Below are 26,153 nucleotides of genomic sequence, written 5' to 3' on the forward strand. Positions count from 1 at the left end.
GAAAATTGTTTTGTAAACAAAATTGGGTTAGCGAATTAATTTATAGTAACTACCAAATAATAAATAATATGACAAATAAAGTTAATTTGATAGGTGTTTTTTTTTAATAGTCATTAGTCTATCATGAGTTCATTGTCATATGGAAAAACACATACTGTTGATAGTGTTTTTAGTAAAGATATAATACATCGACTTACAATTAAATACTTCAATAATATTATTTTGTATGATTATATCCTGATCCAGAAGAAAGCAGGAAATGTTATACATTTGTCTTGTGTTACTTTACTACTGTGGTATAATAATAATAGTAATACAATTCTTACATGAATTATTAACAGTTTAATCAGTTAAAAAAGGACTTCTAAATTTTTTATGAAATATACATTTTTTGTAAATGACTATAATCACATTCATTTTAGATTGAAAGCAGATTTCTGTAAATAATAATAAACTTTTGGTGTTTACATAATTAAAGGTAAAAGTACTTAAGAATTTTTTCTATTAGAGAAAATAAATTATAAATATAAGCTATTAATATTTGTTGTACACTATATTATTACGTATATAAGTTACTATGTATTTATAATATATTTACATTAAGTGTTAAAATTGTCTTCCACTTTGATTAAAACATATATTTAATCTTTTTTGTAAGTTATTTATACTAGCTTCTTTTATTACTTCTGGTGGAATATTCTTGCATTCAGTTATTTCAATCAATTATTAACAGCAACATAAAATATTGATTAAAATATTTTTTATTTTATACATTTGGATCCATTGGGATTTTCAATTTTCAAATGATGAGGAAAACTATTATTAGTTTATTTATTACTGTCATTTAATTCTAAAGAAGACGTATTAAAGACTAGAGGTTTTTTTTTAAGGAAAACATAATTTGCAATACATAATATGGATTTAAGATTTTTTTTTTTAAACAGAGATCCGAAACATTATTATGGCTGGGTTTACTGAGTACCCCACGTCAACCCTGCGACTTCTGCATAAATATTTAATATTTGGGGATAAACAGCGACAAACAAGTTATAATTAATTTTATTCTGATACGGGTTCGAGGAAGACACGATGCGAATCGTATAATAACGATAAGTGATAACACCATTATATGCTACCAGCTGTCGGCGCGCGTCTTCCAAAATTGAATTTCTGACAAATTTGTCTTGTCTCTTGAGCTTGAATAATTCGGCAGTTGTGCATTTCAGCATTTGTGCATGATGATATTATTATTATTATTATTACTTATTAGTAAATAGATTAATTAATATACCTATTATCATTGAGTATAGAATATACTATACTATAATACTATAATATACTATATATACTATACTCAATAACTCAATGCTATTATCTATGGGTTTGAATATGATAGTGATATGGAAAAAGGTATAAGACTATGATAGTATTAGTATCATTATGAAGGTAAAACGGTAAACACACTACCAACATACAAATGTATTATTAGAATTGGGGATAACATACAACAGGTATATTATAATCTCTTGTACCTACAACTGGTATGTGGAAGCATTATGACGGAAACATTATGACGTCAGTGGCGTCATTTGTGGGGGGGGCAGGGTGGGCATTTGCCCCCCCCTTACAATTAGCGAGCCGCTTTTAGTCCTGATATAGGCCGCCAGCGGCGCAAGCCTTCAAAAAGTGAGTTATTTATTATTTATACTTTATCTCAGGTAACCGTGATAGTAACTAATATTTATAAAATTATGTAAGAAGGCTATTTGTATTGAGACAAAAATGTTTTTGTAATGTAAGTGTTAGCGAGTGTTTTTTTTTTTTTATATATTATGGGCTGGTAAAAAATTTTGCCCCCCCTCTCAAAAACTGAAATGACGCCACTGTATGACGTGATAACTGATAAGCGAACCATTAGCTTTAGCTTAGTTACGTCCTGTATGTAGGCGAGCGTCGTGTGGTTAAAAATTAAAAATGCAATTTCTAAAAATTTTGAATAGCTCTCAAGCATAAAGTTTTGCATTAATTAGTGTTGTTCATTCACTAAAATGTATTAAAAAAAATCCTTTACATTATAATTGCAAAAAAAATATAGGCTTCCGTTTGAATTTTTAAATTTGACCTCTCAAAACCCCACTCAAACTTTGAATGCTTCTAAAAAAAAATCGTGCTTACGAATTTTTAATATTTTTTAACTTCTATTGTTACAATGTGTTAGAAGCCTTGTATTAAATTTTCAAGCTTTTCTACCGATTAAATAAATTTTTATCGATATTTATAGAAAAAAAAACTAAAAAAGTTGAAAAATTAAAATGTCAGTAAACAGCTCAAAACAAATCTAAATATTTTGAAAATTTTATCAAATATATAAAACGCCTATATAAACATTCAGTCAAAATTTCAAGTAACTGCGGTAATTTGTTTTAGAGTTACACCAAAATAAGGAAATCGCTAAAAGTGAAAATCCAATGTTGTAAAAATTTCAATTTCAAATGCTCATAAAAATTTAATTTGAATTTCAGGTAGAATTTTTATTTGTGATAAAGATTGAAAAACTTGTAAGGAATCTTGTATTAAATTTTTAAATCTTAGATTTAAAAAGAAAATTTTTTATGAATTTCTAGCTTAAAATAATTTGTGAATTTTTGTGATTTTTACGTATTTTGTCAAAATTCAAACTTTGAATTCTTATAAAAAAAAATTGTGACTATGAATTTATTTTATTTTTCAACTGCTATTGTAACAATATGTTAAGAGCCTTGTATTAAATTTTCAAGCTTTTCTGCCTAACAAATAAATTTTTATCGATATTAATTTAAAAAAAACTAATAATGATCGAAAATTTGAAATGCCTATGAATAGTTCAACTTAAGTCGAAATTTTTTGAAAATTGCATGGTGGATAGAATATACTTTTATAAACATTAGGTGAAAATTTCATGTATCTATACATATTATATATTATGTATATATATATATTATATATATATATAATATTAGATATAAATAATGTATAGGCATCCTTAAAAAATTTAGATTATTTTGTTAGTCATGAACTTTGTCAAAAGTGTGATTTTGTTAGAAAACAGGAGAATTAAACATTTTATTCATTAAAATACACCAAATCGATTTTGTCAAATAAAAATATACTGTTTTCTTTTTATATTGTATAATCATATTATTTAAACGGGTATTATACGTATGTATTATGCGCTAAGCGCCTAGGTAAATATATTGTTCATTATTATGAAATTATATACATAAAGGTCACCCTTCCCGATGTCGACACGAGTTTGAGTAATCAACTGCTAATAAATTTGTAAGAACTATTCCGGCGCAAACACCATTGGTCCACCCAAAGAATATCTGCAATGGGTACTCGCCACCACTTTCGCCATTTTCTCTAATCATATCCACTTTATACTGTTAAAACACGCAAAACACATGTAAAATTAATATATACGAGAATCAACGACAATATAACCCATTTAGAATGAAAATGAGTTTTCAGATGCAGTGGTGCGTATAAAAAAAAATATAGTCTGCAGACTACGATGCACCTCACGTAAAAACAAGAATACAGCCAATCAATTAAACCACTTGATCATTTTAATAACCGTATCTAATATACTAACACAGCAGTAGGTAATATGTAATAATAATATAAATTTGTTGTAATAATATATAGCAATACTATAAATGTGTGTATCTAATAATATATTATACTAGGTAGTCTTTGATGTAGTAGGTACCTACTTAATATACCTACTTCAACAATAATAATTATTAATAAAAAATGCCGTACTTTTACTAACAATGATCGATTATCTTAAGATTTACCAAATTCCATTTGTAAAAATCAAAACTATACAAATCATTTGTGGTTGGACCAAATAATTTTGTGTTTCCTAGGTTTTACCGAAATCAAAGGATTTCGGACATTAATTAACTGCAGTATACCTATATGTATTGGTATGTTTTTTTTGCAACTTCTGATTACTTATTTTGTAAGTAATGTCCACGAATTAGCCCATGCTGAGGTAAATGGTGATATTTTTATTTGTCATATTTTAGATAAAATGCATATTTTTGCATATTTGAATAAAATGATCCACAAAAAATTTAAAAATGTGTTAGAAAAAAATACCGGACTAAAAGCTATGTCTACGATACGTAATATTTTAAATGGAAACGATGTAGATGAAGATTTTCCAAATCTAACTCCTGGGAAAGTTACAAAATTTAAATAAGCAAAAATTATGTCATATGATGTCGAACGGAGTTTTAGCAAATATAAAAACATATCTACTAAGGTCAAACAGAAGATCGATCATTTTTGAAAATTTAAAACATTGCTATGGACTAGCGTCCCGCCGTGATCACTACAACATCATGTGATTGTTTCATGTAATTCATTTGAGTAGCTTTATCAATTTTATATCAATTAATATTTTAGAGATTTTAAGATCTTAGAATTTTTTAAATGTTTTATGTTTTAAGTGTTTAACATATTTATTTTTATTAATTGGTATTTAAAAAAATGTATAGAAAATATTTTTTTTAAATAATATTTGTTTGGTTTATTTAAGCATATTTTTGCATATTTTTAATAAACCAAATGCATATTTAATCATTTTTTATTGCATATAAATCCTAGCCCTACTAATTATCTAACAATTTATTTAATTTGTTTTAATTATTGAAATAATATGTACCTACCTCTTATTTAGAATCAACATTATCTTTTTGAACAGTAGAGTCCAATTTATCTTTAGATAGTTTTTCATCATTATTATTAATGACTGATGGGTAGGGTGCGGATTTGTAGGTATGTATTTACATATTTGTCGTGAATGATACCTAATATTCGAATGATTCCTTTACAGAAATATGTCACAGGACTATCTAATTATTTTAAGCTATGGTTGATATTACCTACATATTTTTACATATTTAATCTAAATTATATATTTTTACATATTTTACTGATATTACATATTATAGTTAAATATTGAGCTATTTACTGAATTAGTAATGTATCGCCGTTTTATATTAAGGGCGGGCCAGTTGTACCGTCTACGGTTAAATTTCGATTACGCTTAATCAGAGACTGTACAACTGGCCCTTAGAGTTGTTATCTTCTCCAGTCCGTGCATGGTGCATGTGCAAATTATAATCACGAGTTGCGACTATTAGTCCATAATCACACATTATCGACTCAGTTATCGCTATTATACACGTTTCGATAAATTAAGTAAATTTCATTTCGTTATTTCTTATTTGTTGTTTAGTCGTTGGTGAAGTGTCCGCGTGTCCTCGTGTTTTTCGTATTTGTTGAGTCTTATATTATTGGTCTTATTTTAAATCATTGTTGTGTTTAATTGAAAATGCCGAAAGTTGCTCTTAAAAAAATAGATCTCATAATGAGGTACGTGCGAGATTTTCGTTGGTTGTTTGGTTGATTTTCGTTCGTTGGTTTCGAAGTTGGTGTTGTGTACAAGGATGAAGATGGTTATACATACTGGAAGAAACGAGAATGTAAATTGCACTTTACTGTTTGGTGTGCATCATAGAAATCTGGGTATAAGTTAATTTGTATATATTTATTTCAGCACAATTCAATAACATAAAGTAAATTATAGTAATAGGATCTTATACTTAAAGCAATATTTATAGTTCAATGCTTAAGAATAAGACGTATTGCTTAAGCCAATTTCGATAATTTAAAAAATAAAAATTTGCGATGATAATTAAAAGCAACGCTTAAGGTAAGTCTCGACCAACCTTAATTTAAGAAATAATTTATATTTTTTGAAGCCAAAGTCTCGTTTATGAATGTTATTTGAATTATAAAATATAGCTTAAGCAATACTTATTTTGCCCTAATACTAATTACTAATTACTAATTAGTTAAATTATTTGCTTTACAATGAAATTCTTATACAACTGAAATGATGTAATATTCTATAGGTTTCATTAGAATTTGTTTAACATAATTAATTAAGTATATTATGTTTGCTAAAATAATACATCTGTTTGGTATGTTATTATGAGAGCCCACATAACAAAAATTGATTTTAAAATCATTTTAGAAATATTTTTCAGAAAACAATGAATATTTATAAAACATCGTTTAATGATCAACATATATTTTAAAAATAATTAGAAAATATTTTTTGGCCGAAAAAAATAGTCTTCAAAATATTTTTGTTTCGTTTTCAAAATATCTTTTGAAATATTTGCATAATTAAATTTTTAAAATATATTGTTAACGATATTTTCAAAATATATGATAATATTTTGTATTCATTTTAAAGATGACTTCTAAAAATGCAATTATTAATTTCACCTTTATTTTACCAATTTTACCTAAAAAAAGGATTTGGGCTGTTTTTGAAACCTTGAAGGCGTCAGGGGCAGATTTAGGGGGGGGGCAAACCGGGGTACTTGCCCCAAAGTTTTGGATGGGGAGCACCAAATTGTGGGCATAACTAAGGGAGAGGGCTCTATAATTTATTACTTTGTCCCGGGTAAAAAATATACAAGATCCGGCACTAGAAGGCGTCAATGTAAAACCATAACAGGAGTTAATTTTTTGCTGTAATTTACATAACAATAACAATTTTGAATACAAATAAGTTAGGAATAATAATTAACAGTTAGAACTATAATAAAAACTTTAAATTTTATTATAGCAAGTAATTTGCAATTTTACTTTTATAATTTATATACTATAGTACCTATATAGTTTATATCAGCTTAGCTGATGACAATATCCTCTTATTAAATAAACCAAAACTTAAATATATAATATAATAAAATATTAATAATAATAATAATATAATAATAACATAGTATAGGCAGTTTATATAACCTAATATTATAAACAGTATTTAGTATACTAAAAATATCTTACCAAATATGATGGAACAGGAATGTAGAGTAGCAAACACCATTTTATGCTTCTGTCCTGCATAAGAAAACTTTGATAGCAAATTATTGTGAAACATCTTTGACATTATTTGGGGTGTCATATCTGAGACACTATCACGTGATAGTCTACTTAAGTAATGTACCTGCAAAATAAATTATTAAATTTATGTAATAAATATTGAAGATATAATATATTGATAGGTTTATTTTTAACTGAATTATAATTACTATTTTTTGTCGAAAATCATTGTCCACTATTTTTTCTTCAAAAATGTTTAGTTCTTCAAGATTTATTAAAGGAAATTTGTAAATACTTTCATCAACAGGACAATAATTATTTTTTGTAGATGAACTATTTTGGTTTTTTTGCAGGTCACCTAAAACATTATCTAGCCGGTCAATTTTAGTTGTAATATTTTTTACATCATATTTAATATTTACAGAACGAGTCAAACTTTTTAAAATATTAAGCATTTCTGAAAAAAAGAAAATGCTTTTATTACAAATTTAATAGATATGGTTTATTCAATATATTATTACCAGCTTGGACTTTTGAGCTATTTGAAATTGATACAGATGATGACGGTGTACTAAAATGAGTTGGTGTATTGTCCAAATGTTTATCTTCAACATTAAACTTTTCTAGGCAATCACTTTTAAAATCAACATTTATATTATCCATGCCATCTGCTATTAAAATAATATATATATATATATTAAAAAATATATATATTAAAATTGTAACTATAACACTAAGCAAATACCTACAATACGTATTGATGTTATAGTTAATCAATTTAAATTAAATCATGTATACTGATTATTTAGATAGTAAATATTAATAAATAATAAAATCTACCTAGTTATCATAATAATAAAAATAATATTTTACTGTAATGGATTGAATTATTATCAATATTAATGTTGTCATGATAAATGTCTGTATTGATTTGTGTAGATTTGGAAGGAATTAAAGTTGACCCAAAATCCAACTTTCTTTTTATAATTTTATTGGAATTTGGTATGTCAATATCGTCCACATCCCATTTTCCAGATGGCGAGATTAAGATAGCACTTGTAGATACTAAAGGCTTATTTTTTGAAATTGATGAACCTATTAAAATAAAATATATACATAATAAGAAATAGGTATATTTTAAAAATTTAAATAGCTACGTTATCTTTATTATTAGTTTATACAATATTTACTTCTAAGTGGTAAATAAGATTCAGTAGATAATCTTTTGTTATCTTCAGATATATTTATACTGGTTTTGTTTTGGAAATATTTTAATGGAGACTTTTTTTTGCCTGTTAACAAAATATTAGAATGATTGTATATTTTAAAATATAATTATATTAAATTAACAAAATCTAATTTATTGCTTACTTTTAATGTTTGAAATTAACATAGTATCAGAATCTGAACCAGTATCTTCATCAATATCTGAAATGATTATTAATATAATATCATTAAAAAAAAAAAATGCAGCCATTTTATTTACTATGTTACCTGTTTCAATAAACTTGGGTGGGCTTAGAATTTTATCTTGAATTGTTTTAAAATGTTTTTTAGGTTTTTTTTTTAAAGAAAAAGAATCACCATCGTTTATATAATCATCATCAATTTTTTTACATCGAATATTCCTTGTTTCTTTATCTTCTTCAATTGAAGATAAGTCTGATGTAAAAGTTGCTACTTCAGCTTTAGCTTTGGCTTCTTTTAAACTCGCTAAAAGTTTTTTTAATAAAACAAAAAATATTTTTTATGTTACAATTTTTGGTAATACTTATTATAGTAGATATTAAAATAACTAACAATAATATGAATAGTTTATTAGTAATAATTGTATAGGTAATAATTGTTATTAATGAAATATGTGTACTTACAAATAGATTTAGCTAAGATACGAATTTGAAACCAGGTGTATTCAAGAGTATTAGCATTGAGTATAGATTAAAAAAATAAAGATATATTAAAAAATATAGATTAAAATATAGATTAAAAAAAAAACCATTGAGTATAGATAGTATAGAGAAACCATCTATAGCTGAAATATGTGATACGCGCAAAGGGATAGCAGCCGATAGATGTCGCATTCCTTAATTTGTCGCGGATAGCAAATGCAGTATGACCATATTAATGATACATATTTATTGTATATATTTAAAATACCATAAAATAAATTTTACATAGAGCGCCAAAAATGTTATTTGAAAAGGACACGGATATTATATGTTACAAGAAAAGACGAATTAAATACCTATCTATGTAGGTATTTAAAAAATAATTTAACGAACTTTACTACCTTCTAAGTTATTAGTTTTAATTTTTTAATTTGTGCTGTAATTGTGAAATTTTTAAATTGTTGGTTTTTTGTAATTACAAATTCTAAATATGCCTGGCGGAAGCTGTAATTATTCTAACTGTAAGAATAATAGATCTAATTGTAAAAAAAAAATGTACAGATTTCCTACAGATACAGAGACATGTAGAAAATGGATTCTTAATTCTGGTAAGTTAAATACATTTTAATTGAAATGACTAAGATTAATGCAGAGTAAATAAGATATTATTTTTATAGGAAACATGGCATTAGATGAATTGTCACCGAAAAAAATTAAAAATAGGTATCTGTGTGAAGATCATTTTAATGCACATGATTTCACCAGACCAGATCATAACAGGCTTATGTCTGGAGCCATTCCTAAAAAGTTTAATGCGCATAGTAAGCAGGGGCGCCCGCAGAGAGGGGCCAGTGGGTGCCATTGCACCCACTGACATTTTTTAATAAACAAAACAATTATTATATTATATTATAATATATTCAATTTTTTTTTCTGATTTTTTTTCTATAATCCAATAATTATCTAAGGTAAACTTTCACAGAATAATATTATGACCTTATGTCTCATGACGATATTTAGTATATTCTTATACACTGTGTCACTGTGTATGGTATAATAATTATTATTATATCTACTATCTAGACTATCTATTTATATTTAGATGTCTGAACAAAATATACGGGAAATGGGAATTACCACGCTCGATAATCGAGAATATTCGATAACAACTAACAAGTATCACTCTCCTCAGTCCTACTTCTCCCAGTGCATTACGATTAACGATACGTCGATACGTATTTATAGCTACTAGCTAGCGTCCAGTTCATTACTCATTGTTCATTACTAGTTATTGCGATTCACCTTGAATGTTAACTTATGACAATTTGACAATAAAGTAGGTTTTCAAGTTTAAATTACCGAGTTAAAGAGGTATTATAGTTGTTATAGTTATTAGTTCGTTATTCGGCTACAAAAATTATTATCATTATGAGTAATAAAAGAAAAGACTCAATATTGAGTTTTTTTCAAAAAAAAATTAAACCATTACCTGAGTCAGATGTTCCTTTGCTACAAAGAGATACAGACGAGATAGTAGAGTCACAAAACCTAATTTTGGTAAGTACTTACTCGAATACATATTTTATCATACCTATTATTATTAATTTTTAATTAAAAATATGCAAAAAATATATTATAATATGTAATTTTTTCTATAAATAAAAAACATATTTACAATAAATTAATATAAATAATATTTCATTAAATTTTATTCTATTAAAATATAAATAATTTTTAACTGAGTGATAAAAAATTAATACTAGCTATAAATATAAGATGATAAATGATTGGTAGGTGTCTGGTGTATTGATTATATATTGATAGTCAGGTGATTTAATTAAAAAAAAATTAAAATACAATTTTATAAGTTTTGTTACTAATCCTAATTCCTACATTTACTTTTGTATACTATTAAATATGTTTTTTTTTTTTATTGTCAAATAAAGCAATCTAATGCATTAACCAGTGAAACAAAAGAAGTAGTTGATGAAGTTTTGACAAATGATTTTGCTGTTGAAAATGATTGTGATCAGTATGATATTGGACATTATATAAAACATGATTTAAATATTACTGAAGATTTTAAGTATAAACTGTTGAAGAATCCTTGGGTTCCAAGTATCCATTATAATTTTAAGAAAGATATTGTTGTTGGAAATCGGGCATTTGTATTTAAGTGGTTTTCAATTTATCCTTGGCTGGCTTATTCAAAAATATTTAAGGGCACATTTTGTCTATACTGTGTTTTATTTCAAACTCATGTATCTCATGGAGGTTTTCAAGGACAGTTTATAAATAAGCCTTTCCAACGTTATCAAAAGTTTTTAGAAAAAGCAAACAACCATTCAAAAACTCAATGGCATATTGAATCTTCTATACGTTTCAATGATTTTATAAATATGACGAGTAAAAATTCTAGTGTACATCAGATGATTAATACAAACTACAAAAATAAAATTGATGCAAATAGAAAGAAATTAATACCTATATTATCATCACTATATTTTTGTGCATTACATAATTTACCAATAAGGGGAAAGACGGATGATTCAGCTGTTTTTAATAAGTTATTACAATTCAGAATTGATGCTGGGGATAATATTTTAAAAGATCATTTGGAAAATGCCCCTAAAAATTTAACTTATATTTCTCACCGTACACAAAATGAGATGTTAGAATCAATGTCTGCAACATTAAAATCTGTTATATCACAAGAAATTAATGAAGCTTCTTGTTTTTCTATTATTGCTGATGAAACAGCAGATATAAGTGGTATTGAACAGTTATCCATTTGTATACGATTTTTAAAAGATAACAATTTGCATGAAGAATTTATTGGGTTTTATCCTTTAAAAGAATTTGATGCCGAGTTCATTTCTAAAACAATATTAGAAGCATGTAATCATATGAAATTAGATTTAAACAAATGTGTGGGTCAAGGCTATGATGGGTGTGCCACTATGGCTGGATGTATATCTGGAGTACAAAAGAGAATCAAGGATATGTATCCTAGAGCCCATTTTTTTCATTGCGCTAGTCATCGCCTTAATTTAGTCATCAATGATTTAAATGTCTTGCCTGAAGTTAGAAATTGTATTACCAAAATAAAGGACACTATAACATTTTTTAAAGAAAGTGCAGTTCGCATGAATGTAATTAATTCTAGTAATTGTAAATTAACCAAACTGTGTGAAACTAGATTTGTAGAGAAGCATAAGAGTGTAAGACAATTCAATGAAAAGTATATTGTTATTGTAGAAGGTTTAGAAGAAATGTCAACATCAAAACATTTTAACAGTAAAACTAAGCAACGAAGCCTTGAAATTCTAAATGCAATTACTACTCCAAGTTTTGTTATTTTACTATCAATTATAGCAAAGTATTCCGCCAAATTTGAATTTATATCTACTATTCTTCAGGGTGTGAATATTGATTTACAAGAAGCCACAAAACGCATTCAAGAGCTTTTACAGATTGTAAAAAATGACAGATGTAACAGTGAGTGTCAATTTAACTTAATATTCAAAAAAGCAGAAGAAACTGCAATTAAAATTGGTCTAGAGTTAAAAATACCACGAAGAGCTATCAGACAAACACAACGAGATAATTATCCAAGTAATAATATTAATGACTTTTTTAGACAATCTTTATTTATTCCCTACTTAGATTCCATAATAATGTCAATTAGTGATAGATTCTCTGATGAAAATTTAAAATCATTTTCATTATTTAATTTACACCCAAAAAAAATGATAAAAATGAATATTGAAGAGTTCAGTGAAGTAGTTAAATCTATCAATAACTTATATGGACCTCTTCTTGATAATTTTGAAGAAGAAGCAATAACTTGGTATGAAATATGGCTAAAAAAACCATGCGATCCAAATACACAAATAATTGATTTACTAGAAGAATCTAAATACTATCCTGCTGTAAATACAGCTTTACAAATAGCTATTACATTACCAGCAACTTCCTGTTCAGTTGAAAGAACCTTTAGGTACCTAACATATTATTATAAACCATATTTTGTATTGATTATTTAATATTGATTATAATTATTATCTATTTTAGTGCTTTGCGTCGTATCAAGACATGGGTAAGATCTACAATGTCCAATATGAGATTAAGCAGTTTGGCACTAATTCACATTCACAAAAATAGATTTGACGATACATTATTTTTTGAAAATCACAAAACCGATGTTATGAATCATTTTGGACTAAATGTCAGACGTTTATCATTATTATTTGATTCATAATTCATATAATATTATTAATAATTTTATAATTTTTTTCTATGTATTGTATTAGTTATGATTTATATTATTATACATTTGGAGTTATGTTTAGATAATAATATAAATATATGTAAAATATAGAACATGCATTTCAATTTGCACCCACTGAGCTGATTTCCTGTGGGCGCCCCTGCCATTTTCCAATAATTCTTTTGCTTCTATAACAAATTGTTCTAAGTATAAATTAGAATTTGTAGGCTTTTCATTGCCCCAGTAAATTCCAATTGGGAAAACAGAGTTCTTAAATGGCCGTATATAGGCTAAAATTGGCCATAGCTGACTAGAACTGCTCTTAGAGATTGGCAAGCCATCAATTCCGATTACTATTTTTATCACCTCAATATTATTAGTTGAATAAAATTTAAAATGATCTTGAATGGATGAACTTAAACCAAAATGATAGTATAAACCAGGACTTATTATTGATAAAGCATGTGTCACATTAGTTTTTTTAGTTTTTAATATAGTACGAGAATCTTTAGGGAGTTTTGATAATGTTGGAACTTTTTTCAAAATTATCAATAATCCATCAAATGCATTATGAGGTATATTAAATTGTGTTGCCCAAATAACTAAATCATTTTGAAACTCATCACATATACTAATTGGTTCATGAGTAGGTAGATCATATTCATTGCTCTCAGAAAACTAAAAAAAAATTTGTAAGAAAATTAAAAACGAAGAATTATTAATATAATTAAGAATGTAGTAGAACTATTACTTTTGGAAATATAAATTCAGAATTGAAACAATTATCATCAGTCAAGTAATTTGCAGAAGTCAACTCTGGACTATAAAAATATTCTTTTTTGGGTTTATTACTACAAATATTATCAGATACTTCTTTTAATTTACACTGGTTATTCTTTTGCAAATTAAAATCATTAACCTCAATGTTGAATACAGAGTCTAATTCTTCTCTAACTCTCCTCCTCTTTGTTCTTTCACTCGTCATTGTAATAATTTCAATATTATTATCAATTTTCTAGAAAAATCAGAATAAAACAACTATGTACCTAATAAACTAATATATAAATATATTTTAATCATATTAAATACCTATATGTAGTATTTATTATATACATTTTAATTTGATGGTATTAAAAATATATCTAAATAGGTAGATATAAGTACCAAATACTAATTCTATATTATAATATAATACCTACCTATATAGGTAATGAATATATATATATGTGGATTATATATTAAAATAAAACATCATCTATAGTAAATAGTAAAAGCTATTGTTATTAATGTTATTAATGTTATTTACCAATTTATATTTTTATACCAAGACTAATACAGATAGGTACCTTCAAAATGGTTGAATTTCATATTCAAATATATTATTTTAAGATTGTATAAAATAGCAAATATTTATAGTAGGTATAATTATTAAAAAAAAAAAAAAAAAAATTATAAAAGTATCAGAAAATAATGTATCAAAAATATTTTGTTGAATAATATAATATCATTATAGGTACAGGTGATTCTTTTACCAAACAACACTCATTAGGTACTTCAGAAAGTATTGCATTTTTTCAAAATATTTCTATTACATAGTTTTCATAATTTTCAGTTGATATAGAACAACCTTTTTCTAAAAAAAAAAATATATATTTTATATTTTTGGAGTTCATCATAGCATGAAAATCATTTTTTGAATAAGTAGTTTTTGAGTTGTAGGCATTTAAAGTTTCAATAAGCGGTGTGGTGGTACGGGATACCCTGCAAAATGTTAGTCCACTACAACCCTGCTATAATATTTACTATTTTAATCGTGTAAACAATTTAGAAAATAATCTATTATATATTCGTTAATATATTTATTCTATGTACCTAGTAGATTTAAAACTAATTGGTCGTTATAATTTTATTGTGTAAAATATTATACCTATACCTACCTAATGTAACACTATACAATATAATATGTAATAACAGTGTAAATAGTATTTTTATTTTTATTTTATCACAATTATGAATTATTTACAAAAAATAAAATTTTATTTAGTTACAGTAGATCAAAGCAGACTAGTTAAAACAGACCTGACGTTTGGTAATTACTAATTATTACTTAGTAAAACATCAGGAGGTTCTCATGCACACGCCTATATTGAATGATAATAATAATAGCAAAAATACTAAACTAAAAAAGAACGTTTACATACCTTTTATAGTGCAGTTGCGTATTCCGATTCGCAATTAACTCAACTGATTTGCAACTTAGGCAGCTGGTGACACACCAGAGTACCAGACGGCAGACACACGGACGTATAAAACTATGTACAAAATGAATCGATACTTTATATTGTTTATATAGTCGAAGGTATAGGAATTATGAGCGTACTTTTTTACTCATGTGGTGCGTTATAGACGACGTATGACATCGGAGTCATCGGACTATCGGAGTCATCGGACTATCGGAGTCATCGGACTATCGGAGTATCGGACAGTGAAATGACTATTATAAATTATAATATATATTATAGTATTATATCACAATATTGTCAATTTTGTCCAAAAAGTCCGCCGTCCAGATTAGATTACTGGTGATTGAGATAGGCGGCGGGTGCCGGGCAGCATATAAGCATTCTGGGGTCTGTTTCAGCACCCGTGTTCATCCACGCACTCCCATTGGTCGATTTCAAATTCCCGCCAAGTTTAGTTACATACAAAATATGTATAAAGATAGTTTATTAGATATGAGTGATAAGACAAATTATTACACATGATAATAGTACCTAATTTAGATACCCACACATTGACATTGTATTGTATTTGTTTTATATAATAATGTATAAGATAGTAAAATGTTTGTAATTAGTAGGTATTAATTGCATAGATAGATTTGAACATAACTAATTTTATAATTTTTTTGTTTGGTATATGTTCTTTGTTATTAAGTAATACATTAATATCTACTATTTATTTATTCTACAACGCAAGATTTTATGAATAATTGTATTATTCTTATTTTATATTGCTTCAACTCCTAGTGGTGTGGAATTACTATTTTATTTGGTACCTACCTATCTGCAATAAATTATGTAGTATGATCATTTTATAGACTATAGGCACCTTTTAAATGAATTGATCATTGAATAAATTAGTTTTATTATAAACAAGTAACAACTACCTATAATATATTGTATTTTCTATCGTTTTGTTTCCCTTGTTTTTTTTTTTTTTTTTTACATATGTTTGATCTATTTTGTGAGTAAGTTATTTACATAATTGGAATAAACACATATTATGCTGTTTGATCCACAGATAAGCTAACAACAGTTAGTTACCTATCAAAATAAAATAAATGACGATAAATAAAATAAATAATAAATTAATGCCTATGTCAATTTTTAATAATAATTTATAGTATACATATAATAATATTTTAATAATTAATAATACAGCTTAATGACCTACCCCGTGTGATTTAGCATTTGGTATATTTTTTTCTACATTTTCTGCTAAATTTCTTCTTCTTTTTTTCTTGGGGGGATCATTATTTTTTGGACGTCCCAAAGTTGTTGGCTGTACATGAATTGTAGCACGAGATAGATGTCTCAGAAATATTTTGCTTTGTGTTATATAAGAAAGTCGAAAGTACAATATAAAACATTAAAATTATTTAAATGTTTATGATATAAGGAAAATATTCCTATAGAAATGTATGCATAATATAATATAAATATGCCTTTCTTTGTTCAGAGTATATGTGGTCAGTGTTGAGTAACTTTTAAAAAGTAATTATTCGCTACTTCAAATATTTTTATTTAAATTACATTTGAGTTACCTAAAATTATTTTTATCACGTTACATTCCTTTTTTAGGTATAAACAAAGAAACAAAGTAGTAGGTTACTTAAATAACATATTTTTTTTATCTTTGTTAGTTTACTCATAAGTCGTAAATCATAATTAATTTTAATTAAGTTTCATTTTTAAGCCAAACTCTTTTCCCTCTGATAATGAAGTAATAATATTTATCCCTGAAATGTTTAATAATATTGTTAACTATTATCGGAATCAAAAATAATTAATAATTTAAATCTTAACGGCTTGTTTTAGTAATATACATTCAAAACTATTATTTTAATAAATAACGTTGAAAATAACGCGATCGTGCGTTACTTCATAGAAATTAATTTTAAAAAGTAATTGCGTTACTTTAAGTAAAATGTAATGAAATTACTACTGCATTACTGAAAAAGTTAATGCTTTGTAGTAATTTCTAATTTGCACTTTTAGTTACTGTAAGTACTGCAACACTGTAAGTGATGTTATGAATAATTTGAAAATCCCACCAAGTTTAGTAACGCACGCATCAACTTAAATTAAAAATACTCATATGGTTTGTGTAATTGTAATATACTATATTTATGTATTAAGTAATAAAATTGGTAGTTTTAATTGACCAACAATTATTAATTTAATTTACACCATGCAGGCTAATATGATTATTAGGTGCAAACCTAAAATTAATTTATGCATGTACCTATAGCATGCATATTTATTATCAAATGGGTTTCTTGTCTAGGTTTACATGAAGTATAATATATGGTAATATTTTTCTATAAATAACATGATTTTTATAGTATTGATAATGATGATTATAAAATTTAAATAATCATTAAGTACAGTGAAAATATAATATAACACCTTATATGGATTATTATTTTAAATAACTTATTATAAAATATATCAGTCCATTGTTAAAATGTTCAAATCGATTGAATGTGAAAATAATATTTATCGCTCAAATTTGTTCTCTGAGCAAGACATTTTAAAATGGATTAGTGAGTACAGCAATAACACTAATACAAGTTGGTGTATGGATAATAAATCAACATTTAATCAATGTTCAAAATTTGTGTGTAGGTAAGTAAACTTCATATCTACTAATAAATAGTAAATTAAAAGTTTTACCAATGATCTGCTCTATTATTATGTAGGTACATGTACATCTAAGCTAGTATTTATGTAACTATAACCTAATGTTTAAAACAAAAATAAATATTTATAACAACTGTTGTTGAATAATTTTTGTAGATTATTTTTAAAACTTAACTCAAATGGTTTACTTAAATATCGGTGTACCTTTATATCAAATATATTATTCTATTATACGGCATAACATGTTGGGATTGCACCAACAGAAATGATATCAATACATTGTACATTACACAAAAAATGATTATAAAAGTAGCATACACCCTACCATTAAAATACCCATCAGATGAACTATTCAACCATGCTAATATATTATCTGTTAATAAATTATACATTAGGCAAATTTTAGTTAAATCCATATAGAGTCATACACTCAATGCTACAGAAATAATAGACAAAAGAACAGGAAAATACAATAAACCGTCATATACTTTATTAACTAGTTCTAGAAATTCTCCCAATTACATGGGGAAAACTATTTTCAACAATTTAAGCAACAAAGTAAAGAGTCTAATAAAAAGTTTATGTGAAAGTCAATCCAATAATACCAATGTTATAATTAATAAAAATCAAATAAAAAATGCAATAAATAAAATAGTTAATGACCTTGATGATAATGTGTGTATCAATAAAATTATAAAAAGTTTATATGTATAAACATAATATTGTATAATCTATATGTAATGCTGATGTTAATTTTTGTTTCTTAAGTTTACATTTATTTTATTTAATTATATCATATTTTTATTTGTATAAGTATCTTACGAATTATGATATCGTTGAACTCCGTATACCAGATACGAGCTTTTAGCTCAGTTGGTATTGGTATCAGCTATTATTAATGTATTTTATTTTTTCTGTAATTATTTAATTGTAATTGTTTTGGCTGAATAAATAAATAAATAAATTATTAGGTTTATTATATAAATTATTTTTATGGAACTTTTTTTTAAATACAATAATATATAGGTACTTGTCAGTTGTTATTATCACACATTCTATAAAATATTATATTTCATATATATCCTATATAGTTAGTTTTTTAATTAATTAGGTACTATGTTATATTTTAACTGGTTCAAATACTATTGAAAAAGTGCAATAAATTCTTATAATCTATTATTATTATTTTATCATTTTAAATTCTAAGCAAAACGATGAATTAATTATACAAGCATGTGTTTTTTGTTCTAATTAATATATATATATATATATTATATTCATGGGGGATTTAACATTTACATATTATACTATAAATTGTACCTCAATTACATTTTCAAAATATTACAATAATTTTAAGTTTTACCTAACTTATTTATATCATGAACCTATTTACACATTTAATTAAGACAATAATTTAGGTAATATATTTTATTTTACACTATTATAATAAGTAATCAAAAACTAAATATCAACCTTTAATAGGTAATACTTGTAAAATAAATTACTTATTATTATTGCAATTATTATCTTATATAAATTTATATGTGTTTTTTATATTCATTGTTTAAATTGTAAATTAAATTGTTTTAAATTGTTGTACAGTGCTTTGCCGTTTTTAAAGATAAATAAATAAATAAATATCAAAAAATATTTCATGAAATATACTTGATATAGGCTGATACCTAACAGATCGTTCCAGCTTAGACTTGTTTTTGTTTAAGTACAATGATAAATCATTGAATTCAAATTTAATGCATCCGTTACAGTGACCCACTCCATATCTATAGTACAATAGAAAAGTACCCAGTTGCCACCATTTTGATTTTATTATGTACACAATATTAAATACTAGTTACCCGTTGATAACCATAATAGTACAATACCTTGAGTATATTGTAAAATTTTATTTTATTATTTAAATCATTGGCTCCGAACCTATAATATATAAGATGTGGTGGTTGCCACACCTCATTTAAGGGGTGAGTACCCCCTAGCATAGGTAGTTTCCATGGTAGCTTAATTTTCATATCCTTTAGAGGTAGGTGGGTGTATATAAAGGAAAAATTAATTTCGGCACCACTGATAGAAATAATCTATTTTCAAAATAGATTTCTAATAATTGTTGTTTAATATTTACTAGAAAAGTCTATGTATGCCATCATAGTGGTTTCAATAAAATAAGCAAAACGGACAATAAAAGAGGAAGATCAAAAAATACCCAGTGTAATGCTAAAATTGATATTAAAATAAAATTAACAACTAAGGATACAAAAAAAAAAGATAAGTTTGTAAAAGTAAGTAAGATAATGATTTATAATTAATAATTAGGTACTTAGGTTAGGTTTAAAATTTTGGAAGTATAAAGTTGATTTAATTTAGAAAGTACCTATAATATTTAAGAGTTATTAAAATTAAAAACTTTCTATTTTAGGATGGATTGCCAGCTATAATAAAGATCAATAATGATCATAATCACAATATTAGATCTGCAGAAGCTCTATCATTTTTAAAGCCTTCTAAAGAATGTAGATTACAGTTTGAAAATTATTTTGATGATGGTTTAGGTAAGATAAAATGATCCATTGAATTATTAATTTTAATATTTTATCTACTGTTTATTAATTTATTTACTCACAATAATATTATGTTCAGGTATATCAGAATCTATTAAAATGCACGAATCAAAAATTGAGTTAGAGCATGGTATTAACTTTGATGAATTGGCTAATTCCACTATCAATCCAAAATACAGGACAGTTCGCCATTGGTATGATGTTTGGAAAGAAAACAATCTGGGATCTTCTAATGATATAAGTGTTTTACAGGTAATTACACAAAATTCAAAAGTGTTTTTGCTGTGAACTCTAATATTTCCTTTTTATATAAAAATTATGATTATAAAAGAAAAAAAGATCAGTATATCATAAACTATTATAATTAGGTATTTAATTATCAAATGTGTCCTTACCTAAGTGTCTATATACAAGTTAGTATTAAATAGTTATTATAGAAAATAAAATAAATAAATAAATATTATATCATTGGTAAGTACCTACCTAGAGAAATAAATAAAACATAGAATCTATTTTCATAAATTTGAATATTTTAAAATATAAGAAGATGAAAAGTGAACACATTAAGTAACAGACATATATTTATATAAGTATTATATTTAAAAATTATAATATATATAGTATGTGTAGTTTTTGTTTTTACCTATGATTAAAAATAAACATTTACTTTATTCAAAATTTGACTGCATAGATATTTGTGCAATAATTATATTAAATAAATAAATAAACTATTTGCTCATCATCTTATACAATGTATATGAATATGATAGTTTTATGTTATTAATTTATACGCACCTCTGAAGTTTTCAAATTTTAAAATAAGTAATTTTTATTTTAGAAACTTGAAGAGAAGAAAAAATATTATGAAGGTAACGGAATTATTGTTAAGTACTCTGAAAATCCATTTGCTGTTTTAGTCATCACCTCTATAATGAAAAGAGCTCACCAACTACCATTTGCAAAAGATATCGCTTTTGTAGATAGCACTTCATCCTGTGACATTCAAAGTCATTCAGTAACATTCATGTTAGCACCATGTGGTGTTGGAGCAGTTCCTTTAGGCATATTTATAACAAAAGGACAGTCAACTGAAGACTATAAAGCAGCTTTTGCTCTTTTAAAGCAGTCAATGCCTAATGGTTTTAAAGATCAAGGGTTTCCCAAACAATTTGTTATTGATGATAGTGAAGCAGAGAAGCAAGCACTTCAATCAATTTGGCCTGAATCTAAAATTAATTTATGTAGATTTCACATACTACAATCTGTCTGGAGATGGTTGTGGGATACAAATCATGATGTACTTAAAGATGATAGGAAGATTTTGTTTAAACTATTTCATAGGATTTTGATTGCTACAAGCTTACATAGTGCTGAAGAAGCTTATATGACAGCAATCGGTCAAATTTCTACAGAATACAGTTGTATTAATAACACTGTAATACCTTTAAAATATGAAAAATGGATTAAATATGTTAATAATTATTGGAAAAGAAAAGAATTGTGGTGTTTGGTATTTCGAGATGCTTCTGTTCATGGGCATCAAACTAATAATTTTTCAGAAGTAAATGTTCGTATCTTTAAGGATATTGTACTTTCTAGGAACAAAGCATACAATGCAGTTGCACTGGTAGATTTTATTTGTACTGCATTAGAAGAATATTATCTGAGGCGTTTAAGGACTTTTGTCAATGGGAGAAACGATACAGCTCGACATATATTTGAAGATCAACTTAAACGAGCAACAAATATTCAAAAAGAATCTATACACAAATTATCTGAACATATGTATAGAGTGCAGTCTGAAACAGAAAATACTTTTTATGAAGTTGATGTAACAAATGGATTTTGCTCTTGCCCTAAAGGGAAACTAGGAGCATTCTGCAAACATCAAGCTGCTATTTACCATCACCATGAAATGAATATGCCAAGTTTACCAGCTATTAATACAGAATCACGTTACTTATTAGCAAAATTAGCATTCGGTGAAAATGTGCGTGACAAATCATTTTACATGCCACTTACATCAGAATCAAACATTAAAAATAATGATACAACATTGGAAGAAGGAAAAGATTTACATCATCATAATAATGATCAACCTCATTGCTCAATAAGTCAAACTGATACAAATAACTGTAACAATGATCTTGAAAATACCTCTGCTCATGATTATAGTAAAGAAATTCAAAGTTTATTGACAACAAATTTAAATAAATATAAAAATACAGTTTCAACTTCAGTACTCAGCAAATGTTTGGATAGATTAAAAAAAGTTAAGTCTCCTGCAATGTGGGAATCATTTTTAAGTACTGCTGGAAGCAAAATATCTCTGAGACATCGATCTCGTGCAACAATTCATGTACAGCCAACAACTTTGGCACGAAGAAGATCTGGAGTTACGAGAGGTAGTAAACGACTGTCTGTGGGACGTCCAAAAAATAATGATCCCCCCAAGAAAAAAAGAAGAAGAAATTTAGCAGAAAATGTAGAAAAAAATATACCAAATGCTAAATCACACGGGGTAGGTCATTAAGCTGTATTATTAATTATTAAAATATTATTATATGTATACTATAAATTATTATTAAAAATTGACATAGGCATTAATTTATTATTTATTTTATTTGTCGTCATTTATTTTATTTTGATAGGTAACTAACTGTTGTTAGCTTATCTGTGGATCAAACAGCATAATATGTGTTTATTCCAATTATGTAAATAACTTACTCACAAAATAGATCAAACATATGTAAAAAAAAAAAAAAAAAACAAGGGAAACAAAACGATAGAAAATACAATATATTATAGGTAGTTGTTACTTGTTTATAATAAAACTAATTTATTCAATGATCAATTCATTTAAAAGGTGCCTATAGTCTATAAAATGATCATACTACATAATTTATTGCAGATAGGTAGGTACCAAATAAAATAGTAATACCACACCACTAGGAGTTGAAGCAATATAAAATAAGAATAATACAATTATTCATAAAATCTTGCGTTGTAGAATAAATAAATAGTAGATATTAATGTATTACTTAATAACAAAGAACATATACCAAACAAAAAAATTATAAAATTAGTTATGTTCAAATCTATCTATGCAATTAATACCTACTAATTACAAACATTTTACTTTCTTATACATTATTATATAAAACAAATACAATACAATGTCAATGTGTGGGTATCTAAATTAGGTACTATTATCATGTGTAATAATTTGTCTTATCACTCATATCTAATAAACTATCTTTATACATATTTTGTATGTAACTAAACTTGGCGGGAATTTGAAATCGACCAATGGGAGTGCGTGGATGAACACGGGTGCTGAAACAGACCCCAGAATGCTTATATGCTGCCGGGCAGCCGTCAGTCGGCAGCCCGCAGCCCGCAATACCGGGATTCCCATCTATATTGGCGTTGCCGGCTAGGTTATTATTATCACAGAACGATATAACAACAATAATAATATATCTTAAATCATATTAATATATTATACAATCAAACATGAACTCTATATAGTTGATGTAAATAACTATAAAATATTATTTCATAATGAAAATAATAATTTTTAGTTTTTACTATTTAATATTATTATTTTTTTTTGTTAACAATTAAATAATCATATATTATATTTATACTGATCTCTCATATATTATTACGCGATTCATATACACTATATGTTTTCATAAATCCCAGCAGGCCAGCACCTTGTCGGCGGGCGGCGCGCGGCGACTGTTTTATATACAATATAATAAAATAATAAAATATTATTATTTATATTGATGATTGATTAATTATATATAATTACTGTAGATTATAGAATATTATACTTATTTATTATGTATAATTATTATTTATTATCATGTCGTTGCCAATCGGCCGTGGCGGTAAATATGATGTTAATAATATTATCCTATAAGAACTATATTAACCAGCTAATATTGTTTAATATCGCATCTATATTTCGTGTCTGAATTGTCTGATAGGTACCTACGTTTCGTAAAATAGATAGAAATTAATTCCATTAATTCAAAAAAACAATACATTTTTCAAAATTACGCAGCTGATTATAGAGGCTTATTATAATATATAAATATTATATTTGGAGTATTATATAATATTATATATATACCGAAAAGTACCATAATATATACATATTATGTATTGTTAAATTAATTTATTAATTATTATCACATAACTCAGTTATTTTTAAAATATTTTAAAAATAAACGGTAGCAAATATTTTCAAAAAATATTAAAAGGTTATGTTTAAAATATATATTGTATGATAATCATAAAATATTTCAAAGAAAATGTTTTTAAAACCTTTAAGAAATAATCGTCCTGAAATATTATACGATATATATTTTTATAATATTTTTAAAATATTTACTGAGAAATATTATTGTCATGACCTTTAAAAAATATTTTGTAGACATTATCATCACCCAAAATGCTATGTGGGAGAGTATCTCAATCCGAGGGAGAAGGTGGTTTGGGGTTATACCGCTAAATATTTTTGATTTTTTATAAACTTTACTTAATGCGTAGTTATATAGGTATAAACTGGTTTAATTAGTATAGATATTTCACTATATTTTAAACATACTTGTTACATATTATTAAGTGCCTATATTTAATATTCTTAACCCCCATTACCAAATATTGATCCTGGTTTTGACATGGACAGTAAGAAACTATTATAAAAGTAGTAATGAAAATATACACTGCACAAAATCAATGTCGGTTCAATTAGTGTCTTCTCAGCATGTTGTACCATATTATAGTATATAATATACAACATATATACTATACAATTTAATTTACATGTTACATGATCTATACATCAAGTTTCTAAAATTATATTAGCATTTCTATGAGTAGATAATGTTATGTGACTTATGAGTTATGGATAGGTTAATGAATAGGTAAAAACCTTAACCTTCAACCTAACTTCAAACCAATTTTAAAATAATTAATAAATTTTACGAGTTTAATGTTCAATTTTAAATTTTTTATTCTGTATTTAAAAAAAATAAATTATATACTGTTTCCCTTGTTATTTTGTTTCCCAGACAGCCACAAAGAAGTAATAGAACAGCTAAAAAAAAAAAAATTATTATATTTCAGATGCAGCATTTTTTTTTTGTTTACTCCTAATCAACCTCAAATCTACATACATACTATTGAGTTTTTTTAATAAGTTAAAAAAAAAAAAAATAAGAAAATTGTAAAACAAGTACAAAATTCTCGAGAAAATTCTTGTGATAATATACTATTTAATTATTCATTAGTTTATTACAATTTTATTGAATGTTAAATTTTTAGATGTAAGTCCAAGGGAAAAATAATGAACAATGACCACTCAAAAGCTATTATTTTAGTCGGCCATGAAACACATCCAGCTAATGAGTTGATGATTCATAATTTTAAAAATATATGTCATCACTGATGACTCATCAGCATTCACAGAATGAACGAACTTCACTTCGCGTTAAATATAATGAAGTAACTATATCTAAATATATAATTA

General features: G+C 25.8%; 5 protein-coding genes across 5 annotated transcripts; 4 read left to right on the plus strand and 1 right to left on the minus strand.

Moving 5' to 3' along the window:
• Nucleotides 1–6,722: 6,722 nt before the first annotated feature.
• Nucleotides 6,723–9,032, minus strand: LOC149062603 (uncharacterized). The gene is made up of 8 exons (XM_089215368.1): nt 8,948–9,032; nt 8,446–8,664; nt 8,323–8,379; nt 8,142–8,243; nt 7,825–8,046; nt 7,473–7,622; nt 7,161–7,408; nt 6,723–7,075 (listed from the first exon to the last, which is right to left on the minus strand). Exons 1-8 carry the CDS (start codon nt 9,030–9,032, stop codon nt 6,893–6,895), a joined length of 1,266 nt encoding a protein of 421 aa, XP_089071494.1. The 3' UTR covers nt 6,723–6,892.
• On the plus strand, nt 8,946–9,778 carry LOC149062604 (uncharacterized). Its single transcript, XM_089216123.1, has 2 exons — nt 8,946–9,448; nt 9,518–9,778. Exons 1-2 carry the CDS (start codon nt 9,331–9,333, stop codon nt 9,712–9,714), a joined length of 315 nt encoding a protein of 104 aa, XP_089072249.1. The 5' UTR covers nt 8,946–9,330; the 3' UTR covers nt 9,715–9,778.
• A 188-nt stretch (nt 9,779–9,966) lies between these two features.
• LOC149062605 (zinc finger MYM-type protein 1-like) lies at nt 9,967–12,057 on the plus strand. Its single transcript, XM_089215369.1, has 3 exons — nt 9,967–10,016; nt 10,807–11,992; nt 12,040–12,057. Exons 1-3 carry the CDS (start codon nt 9,967–9,969, stop codon nt 12,055–12,057), a joined length of 1,254 nt encoding a protein of 417 aa, XP_089071495.1.
• An 8-nt stretch (nt 12,058–12,065) lies between these two features.
• On the plus strand, nt 12,066–13,176 carry LOC149062606 (52 kDa repressor of the inhibitor of the protein kinase-like). The gene is made up of 2 exons (XM_089216124.1): nt 12,066–12,840; nt 12,915–13,176. Exons 1-2 carry the CDS (start codon nt 12,113–12,115, stop codon nt 13,099–13,101), a joined length of 915 nt encoding a protein of 304 aa, XP_089072250.1. The 5' UTR covers nt 12,066–12,112; the 3' UTR covers nt 13,102–13,176.
• Nucleotides 13,177–18,557: 5,381 nt separating this feature from the next.
• On the plus strand, nt 18,558–21,540 carry LOC149062607 (uncharacterized). Its single transcript, XM_089215370.1, has 4 exons — nt 18,558–18,593; nt 20,467–20,599; nt 20,688–20,860; nt 21,526–21,540. The coding sequence occupies exons 1-4, from the start codon at nt 18,558–18,560 to the stop codon at nt 21,538–21,540; spliced, it is 357 nt and encodes a 118-aa protein (XP_089071496.1).
• The last annotated feature ends 4,613 nt before the right edge of the window (nt 21,541–26,153 follow it).

Source organism: Diuraphis noxia, unplaced genomic scaffold (genome assembly GCF_037042655.1).
Source record: "Diuraphis noxia isolate RWA-SAM2 unplaced genomic scaffold, SU_Dnox_SAM2 contig0001, whole genome shotgun sequence".
NCBI lineage: Eukaryota > Metazoa > Arthropoda > Insecta > Hemiptera > Aphididae > Diuraphis > Diuraphis noxia.